This window comes from Lepidothrix coronata, unplaced genomic scaffold (assembly GCF_001604755.1).
Source record: "Lepidothrix coronata isolate B3197 unplaced genomic scaffold, Lepidothrix_coronata-1.0 Scaffold101, whole genome shotgun sequence".
NCBI classification, from domain to species: domain Eukaryota; kingdom Metazoa; phylum Chordata; class Aves; order Passeriformes; family Pipridae; genus Lepidothrix; species Lepidothrix coronata.
Window position 1 is genome coordinate 3,103,033 of NW_016690281.1, and position 15,534 is coordinate 3,118,566.

Consider the following 15,534-nt stretch of genomic DNA (forward strand, 5'->3'; position numbering starts at 1 on the left):
ATTCTAAAAAATACATTTCCTTCAGTAAAAACTAAAACATCAGCTCCGCAAGTGAAGGGATTAAAACTTCTGCTATCTCTCATTTTTGAGCATATCTAAAGTTGTCATTTCGGGCAGTAAAATGAAGGGTTTGGGGTTGTGTTCCATTTTATTAAAAGAAATTTTAAAATATCAGCATTAACACAACCCTTTCCTAGTCTGGGAATCTTAGGGATAACAGCATTTTTCGGTAGTCAGGAGAAAAAACAGGACAACATACCAGGAAACATCACACTTAATCAAACCGAAAAAAATCTGTCTTAATATTGAGCATCTGTACAAGCTGTGGAATTTAACATTTCACAGATACAGCACAGAAGCATAAAACTGGAGAAAAGGAGACGCTAAGCACATTCAAAATGTTTTAAAAGCTGAACACTGTAACTCCGGTCCTTCCCATGGCTGCACCAGTACAAGAATAACTGATTCCCAGGACGACTGCTTGCCCGGGGATCCCTGCCGGGGTTGCAGAGGCAGCACCTCTCCACGACCCCAGGAAGCACGTCTGGCTTTCACTGGAGTGCTGCTGTCTCCATCTGGCACAGCGGCCCCGCAGGGCTCCAGCCAGCTGGCACCGCTCGGAACAGCCTCGGGGCTGCTCCACACGGCACAGGGGAGGAGGCCGGAGGAAAACCAGCACCATAAAGAGATAATTTACAGTCCCATTATCCCATCACCCTCAACTACATGCAGCAGAAGCATGATCCAGGCACATGCCCCGTGACCACATGCTTTAAACTAACCAAAAGAAGAGTTACATCATCTCGCCAGAGTTTGATTATAAAAGACAGAAATCTTTAACTTCGAGATGGGCCTGTTTATAGAGGGGCACAAGTGGCTCGTAACTTGATTACTCAAAAAAACACTATTCATTTCATTAAATTAAATGTAATATGAAAAGTGGATTTGCTGTAACAGCTGATCACAGATTACAGGCTTCTACACTTCCCAATTCATTTATTGTTTACAAGGAAACTGCGGTAGAAGAAAGTTATTTGCATATACAGGAATAATCTCCAACAACTGCAGACATAAGACAAGTTTCACCTATCAGGCTCAGCACACACCAGAACATCACCTGTGAAAACAGCAAGTACAAGCACACAACTGCAGCACTAACAGAGGTTCCTTCACAGACCCTTTGGGATGAAGTCAGTATTAGAAACCCTTCACAGGAGAAGCCATAAGTACAAGGAGAACACTCACACACAGTCACTGGCACAGACCAGAGGACAGAGCAGTTGTTACTCAAACTGCCACCACTCAGGTTCTCTCCATCACCCAGACACTCCTCCCCTCAAGCTCTTTGATCAGTCCTACCTTGACATGTAACACAGAGCCAGTTCAGGTGAAATAACAGTAACAGGAAGAAAAAAAAAAAAATATCTTTTTCATCTTCATCTGTCCTTTGTGGTTCACGGCACAGTCACACCAACATGACACAGCAAATGGTACAACAGCAAGAATGTGCAGCCCAGAGCTGAGGAAAGACATACAAACACATACTAAGAGTTGCATTTCACATTCCCCACTCATCAGTCTTTGGTGATAGCACACAGAAAGGTCCAAATCTCGCGTCTTGCTGTTTTTTGGTACCTCAAATGTTGCCTGTCCTGTACCTCAGTGGGATTCTTCTCTCCCAGACCATTTGCCAATTCCATCATGGACCTGTGTCTCACTAAGACCCACATCTATAACTAGTTTTTCATTTCAATTCAAGCTTTTAAATTTGTCAGATGTGCTAACTTGCCTTCTCCTTAACGGCCTTTTCTTGTGTTCTTTTTACCACTGCATAAAACAACTTGTCTGCAAAACAGTTTCAGCCTACAGGTACAACACGCTTACAGAGTTAAATTGCTTGCTTTATAAAGAATTGCTGTAATAAAGTAATTCTCCAGGTTACTGCTAAGCTGGAGTTCTATATTTCTACAGTGAGATTTTTGCAGCACATGGCCTAAGATGGGCAAAAAAAAACATCTCCTTACTGCCCGAAATCTTCCAATAAGGGCCTGAAAACTTGCATTTCAGTGATGAGATGTCTCTGTGACCTCAGACATACCTGGATCTCTCCTCTCATTTCCTTTTTGTAACATACTTAACTGCATGGATGAAGATTCACTTAGCATCACAAAGCAATTCCTCTAATGCTCCATGTATATTTTTTCACGCTTGACACTGTTTCACAGTTTTACAGTGATCTACTCCATATAATTATGAACTTCAGTACCACTCTATTTATCTTTGTGATTTAGGCCCCTTCAATTAGCAAAGAAGTGGTTGAGAGCAACTCCTCTGCATGCACGAGTGTCACTCAATTCCAGGATGTGAATCAACGCAGAAAAGTTACAAAGAGATGCAGAAAAGAAATTTAATTTATTGGGGCAACTCTGGAATTTACAGATCTAGAAAAGTCCTAAGAAAAAGAATTACTGTGTGACAAGGAAACAAACACATCAAGAAGGGCAGTAACTCTGTCCAGCATAATTTCAAGATTAATTTTCTTAAGGAACAGCCTTATCATGACAGAAGAGTCTAGTTCCTCTTCATACACAGAACTGCAGAAACTCTTGAAACTATTTTCACTGCTTTCCTATTCTGTTCTCCACATGACCACTAAGATCATCCCACAATCGAAACCACAAAATGTAGTCGTGAATGACCAGAGAACTGAGTGTTAATCATTCAGATAAACGTATCCAGCAATGAGCTTTAGGGAGGGGATGCTTGCTAAGAGAGCAAGGCAGAAGTGAGCAAAGCACAGAAAAGATGGAATGAGAATTTCACCTGGTCAGCAGCTGCCAACAGGACAGAGGTCCAGTTAAGAACAAAAGTGGGCAGTAATATGAACATAATGAAGCACAGAAAAGAAAAACATAAAACCTTGAGACAAATTTTGCATTTGTCACTGGAGGGCACAGGGTCACAAAAGCTCACCTAACAAACGAGGTACTGAAATCAGTCAGCTATCTCAGCTGTCTGCACTTACCAAGCTGTCATACATCTGCTGGGCAATAAATCTTACCTTTATTTACCAAGCATATTCTAAAGAAGGTCCCTTAAAATCTGACTTGCAATGAAACAGCAAGTCTGACTGCACAGGACAGAAGCACAAATTTATAATTAGACAAATTTTGTGAAATAACATCAGGTTGTAAAAAGACACAAGAAGGGGAAGATTGTTGTTTTAAGAGAAATTAGCATAGGGGGAGGCAAAAATAAAGGTTATAAGCTGCTGTTTTCTCTCCTTGTGCTGATAAACACTGAAGTAATTCAAGTCTGTACTTGATGCAAAAACAAAAGCCCTTTAAAAACAGAAGCAAAACATACTTATAAAAGCCCTGGCAGTCAATTCAGTGAGATGAATCCAAAGCCAAATCCTATTTAAAAGGGGCTATTTGGATGCATGAACTTCTGAGTGACAGGCGAGGCAATCACCACAAATGGAGCTCGGTGCCACAGGGGTGTCTGGTACTCCAGCACCCCCATCGCCCAACTCCACTCAACTACTGCAGGTCTTTTATGGGCTCAGGAAAAACAAAGGTACTCAATAACTTGGTGAACGTTGATTTTTGGTTACACTACTTTTTAAACTACAGATTAATGTATGGATGAAAACTTGGTTTCATATAGTAGGGAAGAGTTTAAGAGACTCCAGATTAAGACACCAATGAAAAAGAAGAGATACACTCTAATAATTCCTCAAATGAAATGTAGGTTAATGGTCTTTACAGTTCAATTCTAACAAACACAACTCACGGAATTTTTGAAGTTGTATTTTTACATCTCAGATGCATGTGCAGAAGAGCTTGGCTGTGTGTGCAAACCAACTGTCCCACGGCAAAACCAGCAAAGTAAAAGGACAAAACCCATTTAAGCTCAGTCAAACCTCAGTTCTCTCTTCAGACTTACTAAGCAATGTCACAGTTATTGTCCTGCTTCTCACTACTACTTTGAATATGAGGATATCAAATATATTTGACATGTTTAATGTCAGAATTTGTCACAGGACATGAAAACTTGCACTAGCCCCAATATTTATATTAAGAAACACTACATTTTAACTGTGTTGAAAACAACTTTTGTTACCATGTCCACTTCTTTTCTCCTTTTTTTTTTTTTTTTGAGTTTCACCTTGTCTAATACCCAGGTTTTTTATTCAATGACAAATTTAGTACACTGTAGACCTTCACAGAAATATTTCCCACCAGGGATATGCTGACATCACCACTGATACTATGCAAGAGGTAGACAAGAAGAGCCACATTAATTTCAAGCTCCATTAAACACAGGAAAGGAAGAATGAGAGGAGGGGGAAAAGTTCTCTTTACCAACTTGGAAAAGCAGCAGAGATAGGCAGAAAAAAAATTGAGAATTTTACGTTAGTGTTACATATAACTGAGAGGTTTAAAGAAAAATAAAGCCAAACCTTGAGTAATATTCTACTTAAGTAGAGAACTGAAAAAAAACAAAGACCAGTATTTGCTGTATTCCACACACAAAAGAATGTGACAGACAGACTGCTTGCTGCTAATCAGTTATCAACTGATAAAGTGAATCTCAGGTTACTTTGAGTCAACTGGTGTCTGGTAACAGTTCACTTTACGGATCCTCAAATAGGTCCTCAAATAGATAAAGTGATTCTTTCTTCTAAATGAGAGAGATCAGCTCGATGGCAGCTGCCCCAGGACTGAAGTTAAACTGCAGATCGTTCTGGAGCTGCTGTGCCAGGTGCATTAATGTGGTCCCACTGCTTGGAAAAAAAAAAAAAGGTGTTTTGAAGCAAACAGAACGCAGGTTAATTTTGCAAGGAGTAACTCTTTACAACATTGATTCTATTACCAGCTAATGCAGCAAAGTTCTTAGCTTGAATTAAGCCGAGTGTACATAAAGGACTGCCAAATCAATATGTAAGAGAATACAACTACCAAGACTGAGCTTTCATCCAGTCAGAACAGATCTATCTGCTTCCAGAACTGCTTCTGCTAAGGAAAGGTTCCCAATCCAGGCCTCTCGGATAACATATGGCTCTCCCTACGCTCCAGCACTGCTTTGCTGACAACAGAGTCCAGGATAACAGAATCAACTGTAATGTCATTATAGCATTTCACTCACTTCACTCCATTGTCCACAGGTTAACAAGAAACTGGAGAGAGCTGCTCTAGGCAGCTCTTTCTGTCCAGGGAAGGATCTAACAATGGCTCTTGGCATGCTTTAAAAACAAACAAACAAAAAGCTTCTTTTAAAATAAAGATCTCATAAGGTCAGCAAAATGTATACAGGTCACCTTCAAATTGCCTTTCTCTTGATGCCACTATGCCTGATATGTAAGTAAGAGGACATATGTACCTCCTCACCTTAGAAGCTGCCACAGGCTACAGACACATTACAAATACTTGGAGAATCATGGGAATACAAGTATTAAAAAACCCAAACCTAATGTTTTCAAGTAGCCACCAGTCAAGTGGAACAGAAAGGTGTGCCTGATAAAAAGCAGCCCTACATCTACCAGGAAAAAGACAATAAGAAACCATAGCTTCTTCATAGGAATTCACAGATTCATGGGAATTCAGTTCCACACATGAACAGGAAAACCAAGGGGTGCTTGGTTTAATGTGGGAAACACAAGCTTTTAAACTGAGTTAATCTTTCTCTGGTTTAAAACAAATCAGCCACCACTGGGAATCAAACAGTTGAACAGCATTTGTTACAAAGCAGGATCCACACAGTCCATCCCAAAGGAAAACTTTTTTTTTTCCTCAGATTCAAGGAGCAGCAAAGTCAGGAGAAGAGGAGCCAGCAACTTCCACTATCAGTCAGTCACATTTACCCATAGATTTGTTACTCTAGTTACTAAACCAGAAAATCCTCAAATTAAAGAAGGAGAGTAGAAGGTTTGCAAGCAATTTGCAGCTCCAGTTTCACATTAACGCTCCAGATTAAGGTTTGAAACAAAAATGAGACTATCAGCAAACCTTTGTTTGGGGTTGAAAGCTTTGATGGCTTAAAATAAAGCTCAACAGATAGTCCAGCAAATCAAACAAAGCCATTCCACCCTGCTCACCTTCACACTACTTGCTGTCATTTCAGTTTAAAAGCCTTCAGCATTAAGCAAATAAAATCGTGGACTGCAGACAAAATTAAAGAGATGCTACAACTGCTCCTGACAAACAGCCTGGCCATGAGCAAACCTCGACTGCTGATAAGACTACAGAGAAAAAGAAGCCTTCTTGTCCAACAGATCCCTATTTTTTTCCTTCATCAGCTTGTGCAGATCCACCTTCTTGCTCTGCAGAAGGGAACAAACACAAGTACGCTGAAAACTGCGTTTACTGTGTTTGTTTGTCTCTCCATCCACGTTAAAAACCAGAGAAGTCCTGATGGTTCAAATCCCGCAGCTCGAGAATTGCTATCAGCCACCTTCACGTTCACGGCGCAAGACTAATTCCTAACCTTTGGCCCAGAAACCAGCCACTGATTTAAAAAAAAAAAAAACACAACAAATGTGGTACAGGATACAAAATAGGGATTAGCACCACTAGGAAGAGGAAGGCCTTGTTTTATATTCTTCGGCGCCAGGGACAGAAGCTCGGTGGAGCATTCTCGATCTGGCTTGTCCCACGTACACAAGGAGCTACAAATCTCACGTGTGGATACCTCTCACAACAAAGATCGTGTCTTCACACCAAGAGGAAAGAGAACATTACCTTCAGCAGGTCTAAGGACCCTTTTAGTCCTTAGAGGTTAGGACCTAAGGAAGATTGTTCAGGTATGAAACTGGAGACCTCCTGAACAATGAAGCTTGCAGTTGACTTTGACACTTCTGGTGGGCTTTCAGGGAGTTCCCACAGCACATGGCAAAGAAGAACATCCTTCCTGAGTCAATCAGACAGTTCACACAGGCAGCCAAAGCGGAGTACGCAGCTGAAAAAGAGACATGCTTCTTGAATCCTGGACTCCTCTTTCAAATTCTCCACAGGATTTGTAATCCAGAAGTTTGGTGCACACGCTAAAAACGTTAAAGAAAAACAAGCTAAGGTTTCCTTATTAATTTAAGCAATCCAAACACCGAGCCTGCGAAGGCAGCACAGCCTGCTGAGGTTCCTTGCCCAAAGGACAAGGAAAGTACAAAGCAAATCACCTCAGTAACACTTCCCTGTTCCTGGACAGGTATATGGGGCAAGGCTCTTCGGGAGAAGACGTGCCTCAACAGGCCCGAGATGAAAAGTTCCACCAGTAGCTTACCCTGAGACTGCAAGGTCATTTTAGCAAGAACGTGACACGCTGATTTAGAACGTGAACCACAATACTTGCTACTGAAAACAAGACACGGCATTTATTTCCTAAGTTGTTATTATTAAGCTCTTTTCTGCTTTGAAAGTTAGGAAATGAACCAAAGTCATTTCAGGTTTGAGTCGATTATGTGGCAAAATATTATAAGGAACAACAAACCGAAGTCACAAGTTCACGGGGAGAAGGACACCTGAAGAAAGGTCATCACCTATAAGAGCAAATGTTTCTTCATATCTGAAAGCATCAATGGGTCTGGAGGGTCCATGTAAAGAGAGAATAATGGAATAAACAACAGAAGCTCTCAAACAGGAAGAAATACGCCAGAACGCACCCGCTGTCAGCGAGAGTGCACAGCCCCTGACAGGCAATTATTCTTTGATCTATTGGCTGAAGCACTGAACAAACACTCTGAAATTCCAGATAGAGCCTTGTGCATATCACGACTGTGGTCACAATGACCAGTTTACTTTTATCATCATGAGCCTTTTCAGAGCGGTGATAATAAGAAGCATTCAGAATGAGACAGTTTTCCATCAAGATGAATAGTCCAGTAAGATAAAATTTAATCATAAATTTAGCTGCCCTTCAAGCACTGAGACCATTACTTACCAAGCCCCGGACATTAAGATGCATTTACATGTCTAATTGCTCACTGATGGGGACCACAAACTACATCTGACACTGCAAAACGTTTTTCTCATCTCTAATTCGAAAGGAGTAAGCAAAATGTTTCAAGTGTGACCCTTCAGAAAAAATGGAAAAAGCTGACACGAAGGGCTGGCAAAAGTCTTTTCAGCATCCTCTGTCTGCTCCACAATTCCTAAATGGGGGGTAGTGGTGTCAAATTTAAGGACCTCTTATACAGTGTTACTTAATTAAGTGTGAGGTAATTTCCACATCAAAATATTCAAGGTAAAGTCCACGACCTACAGAAACATGAGTTTTGCCATCAGCTTATTAAACAGATTCTAACCATGGTAAATTAAAAATCAAGAGTTACGGGTCAAAACCCTAACACTGACACAGTCCACCCTAATTTTTGCCACTTTACATACAACTTGAGCCCTGAAATCTAGTTGCAACTTTTAACCACAATAATTACAATTTCAAGAGTCAGCCTTCAGATTTCTCCCTCTCTCCCTCTTCTCCTGCTCCGATCTCCACCGTGACAGGCGGGTTTTTGTCTTTGCTTAGGCTTTACTATCAGCAACACAATTACACCACGGCAAACCCTGTGCCCAGAACAGCTTGTACAGAGCTCTGCACTTGAGTTTGGCCAAGGTGCAGTGAGATGAGGCAAGTCACAGCCTCGCTCCTTCGTGTGGATACAACAATGCACCATGATGACAGCTCAAATCCCAGCGCAGCCACTGCTTCAGGAGCAAACACACTCCTAAAATCTTCACCAGAATCCCAGTGCCTACAAAGATACATGTATAATTACCTCTTGATTCTGACTGAGAATTCAAATACACGTTCAGGAGACAGCTTTCCCACCATAAACCACGCTTCAGAGCCATTCTGCTCCAACCACTGGCTGTAAAGCAAACTGAACCACGAGCTGAAGCTCATAAAAGCTTATTCACAGAAAAGGTACGTATTAAAAACGAATAGCACAGCATTAAAATGGTCTGCCAAGGCAGAATGTAGAGTAGGTACAGCAGGAGAATGGACCCTTTCTGCCCCCTGCAGTTCCCATTGCTCCCTGGATTTTTAAGACAGCCTTAGGAGGGATAGTAGTTACCATTCTAGAACCAGAACCATTTACACCTGGCTCTCACCAACAGCCAAGGCATTTTTACAGCTGCATTCATCTGATCAACAGGGAAACTGCCCAGTGATCAACCACACATATGGAATGTTTCCTGTGACAACTGCATGATGTGGTTGCCCTTTATCACAAAAAGAATATCCCCTTCTAACAAACCTTTAATTTAGCCTCATCATTTTGATTAAGACTGAGAAGAATCTTCACCAATAAACACACAGTCACAGCTGTGCTCCTAGAACATATATCCATATTATACATGTATATATAAAATATTAAAGGACAAAGGATTGTTTTCTAGTTATTTATTTCTAATTGTATGGACTATCTAGTTCATTTCTTTCTGATTATTTGACTATAAACATGCCACCAAACAGAAAATTCCATCTATCAAATTTTACATATAAAACTGTAAGGCATACATATGGACAGGGAATTTCAGTAAAGAAAAATTCCATGGCAGAAGGTCTCAGGTCCATATGCAGGGGAGGTAAGTACCTTATTTGTCATTTATAGACTTCCTCCAATCCTTATGAACACAGACAGGGAATAAACCCCATATTCAGCTACCCCAAACAGTACCCTATATATGATCATGTACTCCCACATATTTCAGGTGGGCTGAATTCAGGTACCCAACTATTTTCACACTGACAACCTGCTTAAAAAAACCAGAGGGGGGGGAAGGCATTTTTATGTATTAGGAAAACTGGTGTTTTCCATGAGCTGACAGATAATTTTGCAACAACCCTGTTCTGCTTTATGAGCCTGGCTGTGCAAAGAGGAAGTGAGAACAGATTGATTACAATGGAATATTATGTATTTCCAGCTGTTTTCTCAAGCAATGATGAACACATCCCTACCATTAGATTTCAGAAGAAAAAACTGTTGCAGCATACAACTGGTATGGAGGTTACAAACGATGCTCCATATTTATAAAAAAAAAAAAGGTAATTTTGCTAATAAAATTTTATTTTCATTCTTCCACGTAGCACTTGCTTTATATTTGTCTGAGACATCTTCATACCTCACCTGTATTTTTTTCTTCCCCAGCACATATATAATTTTTTCCTCCATTTAAGCTTTTAAGCTGTAAGTACCACCTATTATATCCCAATTTGTATTTTGATGTACTAAAGGCTAAATAAACCCAAATTTTGACTAATATGCTTCATAATATTGGCTTGTAGGGGGATTGTAGGACATTGAAAACAAGTCTGGCTACATTTTGCAGGGCTATCAAGTAACTGAATACATTTAAAACATGTTTCTTCTCAGATTCCATTTTTTCCTCTTTAAGTAAAAAACTGGAAAACTAGATTGTCCTGAGAACATGAACCGAACACAGAAAAATGGTTTGGCACCTCACCCCTGAAGTCCATCCTTCATGTTCTACTTCTATTATGAATAATAAGCTGAGCAGCTTAATGCAAAGCACTGGGATCTGAAAGTTCTCAATGGGTTGCTCCAACACAAACACAATCCGTGCTGTCCCAAAAACCAAGTTCTGCTCCGTGTGTAGCTGTTGCCTTCCCCTCCTCAGTCACCAATACGACGACTGACAGAAATCTGCCAAGTCACTTTGAAGCAAAAACTAGTTGATTCTGGGGAAAAACAGTAATTAGTTGCACAGCGAAGAGAGAAGCCCTCCAGAAACATGCCTGTGGACAGAGATGTCATTTAGGAGATAGGTGGGGGGAAAAGCGCTCTTCCTGCCTTTTCTTCCCTGGTTCACAGGGATTTTTCCCAGGCGCCAACAGCTCCCAGAGCAAACCATCCCCTGCCCTTCCCTGTACTCCAGGCTGAGCCAGTTTCTTCCCCCCGCCCCACTGGGGCACGAATCCCCTGTTCCAAGTGGATTAGGAGCACGAGCAGCTTTTTTTTTTTTTTTAAGGGGAAAAAAAGAAAACCCCACACAGACACAACCGAGTGAGCCGCAGCCGCGGCGCCGGGACCCGCTCCCAGCCATTGTGCTCCGCGCAGCCCCCCGGGCTCGGGCGCGGCCCCGCGGGGCTCCACAAAGCTCCGCCGCAGGCCGGACGTGCCCGGTGCCCCGGGCCTCCCCTCCCCCCGGTATTCCGGGAAACCTCCGGGAGGAGGAGGAGGAGGAGGAGGAGGAGGAAGCGGCGGCGCTGCGGAACAGCCCCGCTGCGGAAAAGCCGCCGGGGCAGGTGGCAGGGAGAGAGAGGCCCCGCCGGGGCTGGTTCTTCCCTCCTCCATCCCGGTGCTCCCCCCTCGCCATCCCGGAGGCACCGAGCGCTTCCTCCTCCCTCCCTCCCCCCAGGACCGCGTGCGGGAGCCCGGGCCCACCTGCCCCGTGGGGAGGGAGGGAGGGAGGGAGACCCGACCCGTCCCCTCCCCGAGGCGGCGGCGGGTGGGTCGGGGAGGGAGGGAAGGGGGATGGATGCGAGCCGCCCCCGGGTACCTTGCGCTTCCTGGTCTCGGCCGAGCCGCTCCACACGAAGCACTGGTAAATCGCCCGCAGGTTCTGCTTCCAGTTCTCCACCTTGAAGCCGGTCACATGGCAGCACCCGGCCGCCGGCGGACTCATGTCAGACCCCCCCACATCAATCCGCCCGCACACGGGCCGGGCCGGCGGGCAGCGAGCCGGCCCCTTCCCCCGCCCCACAGCACCGACACGGGCCGGGGCCCCCCCGCCCTCAGGGGCTCCGGCCCCTCACGCCGCCGCCGCCGGGGAGCCGCTGGCACATAGAGCCGGGGCTCCGCCACGGCCCCCCGGCTCCGAACAAAGCGCGGCGGGCGGGCAGCGCTCACTCCCTCCCGCCCTTCTCCCGCACACAAAGATGGGGCGCTCTGAGGCGAGCAGGAGAAGGAGGAGGAGGCGGCGGCTGTAGCGGCCGCTGCCGCCCCCGGAGTGGCCGCCGCTCCCTTCTACCTCATAGAGGCCGCTGTGGAAGCGGCGGGCGGAGAGGAAGGGAGGGGAGGGGGGCGCTGGCGGCGGAGGCGACCCTGGCCGCGGTGCGAGCGGGCGGTGTGTGGGGAAGGGGGCGAGTCCCCGCCCGCTGCCGCTCCGACTCCCCCCGCCGGCGCCCGCACGGCTCTTGTCCCTTTAAACCGCCCCCCCGCCTCCTTCGCCGGCTCCTTCCTCCTCCGCCTCGCCCGCGCCCCCCCCGCCCGCCGCGAGCAATGGTCCGAGCCGCTCACTCAACCCAGCCCGCCCGGCCCGGAGTGGGACAGACCAACGGGGAAGGGGCGGGAGGGGCGCCCCCTCTGCCCCGCCACCCGCGGGGGAGGGAGCGGCGGCGGGATGGAGCGCGGCGGTTGGTCGGCCCGCCTGTCAATCCGTTCTTCTCTACAGTCTCATTGGTTGCTTTCCCTTTCTTCTCCCCCCACCCTTCCCACGGAGCATTTCCCCCTGACGGAAAGGGGCGGGAGGGAAATGATTGACAAGGCATGAGACCAACTGGGAGAAGGGGCGGGGCCTGCGTGAAGAGTATAGCGGCATGATTGGGTGGAGCGGCCGTCAGTCATGTTTCAAGCCGAGAGCGGATTGGTGGAGGCCGCGAAGGGGGCGGTCCCTCCCAGCGCAGCCTGCGTTGCGGTCACATCCGCTGGTGCCGCTCTCGCCGCTCCCTCCGCGGCTTCCTGAGGGAAGAGGGATCTCCTGAGGGGAGCGGGACCGCCGCGCTCCGGGGAGAGGCTCCGCGCCGCGCTCCGAGGAGCTCCCACGGCCATATATGGTCCCTCCATACCCTCCTTCGGCCTGGTGTTTCCATAGGGAAGAAACAAAAAGTGGTGTATAACCAGAACTGGTGTTGTTTCAGTTTTTTCCTATACAAGGAAATGGGGAGGTGGTGAAAAACGTTGGAATCTGTACATAGTTTTCAGCTCGTATGCCACACACACTATAGGGTTACATAATGGAGTTAGGCAAGAGGGAAGGGATGGGAATTTTGCCCTGGTTTCTGGAGAGAGAGAGAGAGGAGGCTTTGCAGAGGCTTCTTAGGGACTGTGCAACAAGAAAACAAGTGGTGAAGCACCACCACGTTATTTTATCCATCCATTTCTCAGTGAGTGCTAATTGCATTCTTTCTCAGGAGCTGTACCCTTGAAATCTTCACCTGGCAGATTTTGATAAGGTTCCCAGTTCCTTGACCTGCTGCTGCAGCTTCCAGAAATCAGAGACATCTGTGACCCTCACCTGAGGACAGACTCGCTTTCCATTTCCTTCAGAGGTGCTGCCATTTTAAAAAAGGGACTAGAGAAGCTGGGAGTAAAAGAGTTTTTAATGATTTGTGTATAACCATTATGTTGGGTGGCAAAGCAAACGGACCTGGGTTTGTAACCTCAGGGGGTGCGGCAGCAGCAGGACACCCTGTCCTGCCAACACACCTGTGCCATGTGGGACACCTGTAATAACACGGAATGTTCGGTCTCCTGGCTCGTACTCCTTGTTAGCCTCTCCCTGAAATCCCTCTTCCATGCAGTCTGGGGATTACAGTCCAGCAATAAACTTAGAATTGCCCCACAGGTGGAAGAAAAAGCTGCCGAGAGCCAGGAAAGAGCCTGATTATCCCACTGCGTGCACAAGTTGCACTGAATGTTTCAGAAGATTAGAAGTGAAATCTGGAGTGAGGATATACCCTCTCTTTGATCCTATGTAATCATTAGACCTATTAAGTCATCCCAGTGCAGCCCACAGGGGCTGCACATCCTTCCTGTGTTAACCCATTACCCTCTGAGGTGTGTTTGTCCACAACACTTCCAGCCACAGGCACCTGATTGTGGCAGCTCAACACCACCCACCCTCATGAATTTGGCTTTCTTGTGCTGCTCGAGGCATCTCAGCTTCAGAATACGGCCCATTTCATTCATTATTACCCAAAATAAGTTCCAAGGGTTCAGGTGCCCTGATACCTGTAGCAGGGCAAAAGTATAAATACATTGACCCCCAGGGGAATCAACCAGTTTTCAAAAGCAGCAGTCACAGAGAGCCAGCCCCTTTCTTGTGAAAGCCACCTAAACATCCCTCAGAAGAGAGGGAAGTTATGGATTATCAGTCCAAGGTGAATAGAAGGGAATGGAATGGGTTATTAATGTCCCAACAGCATCTAATATTTATTCTCTGCCATCTGAGTATTTCCAGTTAAACAAAACCCCCAATATTGCTACAGTCTAAATCCAAGCAGAAAGTTATTCTTATGCTGCACCAACCTACTGTTACTAATCTGGGGCTTTTCTCCATGGCTACCACATCAAAACAGGAGATAAAGATAAAAGAGAGAATTTCTGCCAATGAAATTTAAGTCCATCTCGCTGAAAAAATAGATACCAAGAAGACAATACATATGTTCAGTGTCCTGCAGGCTCTGAAATTTTCACGGAGATTTCTGTGCCACTCTGTCTTGCAGAGTCCCCGTGGTTACTCCACGTAGGGTGTGGTGTCTTGTGCAGAAATAACAAGAACTGTGAGTTTAAACACAACTGTTTTAAGAAACACCTACAATTTTTAGTGTTTTCCTCTCAAGTAAATATTTTCTTTGGAAAAATACTAATTTTTCTCCCTGGCCATTTCCAGAGCAACTGTCACAGTTAACTACTTTCGCTCCCTGAGGTTCCTGCTCGCCGCTTGAAGACCTTCTGAGGATGTGAGGAGCATCCTCTGAGCCACAATGAACCCACACACAGGACACCCATCCTGGACCACACCTGCTGTCACTGTGAGCTGAGACCCCACTCTCACCTCCAAAAGGCAGCAATGGAGAAATTTAAAGATCAACTCTTAGGGGGCATTTCCAAGGTATGCAGGTTGCCTTTCAAACTTAAAGTTCCCCCAAGGTTTTCTTGGCACCTTATTCTCCACTGAAAGGGGTCTATTTAAGCTAGAAATTCAACTTGAGGTTCTTGTTGGAACCAGAATAAAATCCTCTCTAAACTCATGTGGAAAATAATGTCTCTTGAGATTTTTTGAAGCCAGCTCTTGACTGGGGGGAGCTTGAGGCAAGCTCTGGGGGAGGGCAGTGTCATTAAACCCTTTGCTTTCAGTGTTGTGAAGACACCAGGATCTTTCCTGGGAAGTATAAAAACTTCCAACTCTACAAACACTTCTTGTTTGTTGCAGCCCACACAACAAAGGTGACACAACAGCACAGAGCAGCAGCCAAAACCAAACAGGAGTGGAAAATAGTGACAACACTTTATCAGGTAGTAATTGTCAAATCAGGGCCTGCTTGCTGCACACACACACACACATGGGTTTACAAGTTTGCTGTAGTTTAATTTACTCTTGGGCATAGCTTGGGAGTGTTTCTAGAATAAAGCCTTTTGGTGCAGCAGATAGCTTGGGAAAGGGTTTGCCTCTGGGGGAAGGAAACAGTTTCAATCCCTCCTGTGTCTCTTGGAGGAATTTTTAATTTTAAAGCATTGATGATTATGCTAATTAGTGCTTACCCTCAAATGCCAGTGGAATATAAATG

General features: G+C 45.3%; 1 protein-coding gene across 2 annotated transcripts in view; it reads right to left on the minus strand.

The window, feature by feature from the left end:
• Window positions 1-11,706, minus strand: part of USP22 (ubiquitin specific peptidase 22) — a 96,695-nt gene extending 84,989 nt beyond the window's left edge. Inside the window, exon 1 of one of the 2 annotated variants that reach the window (XM_017823223.1) lies at window positions 11,523-11,706. In XM_017823223.1, coding sequence (XP_017678712.1) covers window positions 11,523-11,648 — 126 coding nt within the window. In that variant the 5' untranslated portion in view covers window positions 11,649-11,706. The remainder of the gene's footprint in view (window positions 1-11,522) is intronic. The other variant, XM_017823222.1, reaches the window with a different exon arrangement.
• Between the last annotated feature and the right edge of the window lie 3,828 nt (window positions 11,707-15,534).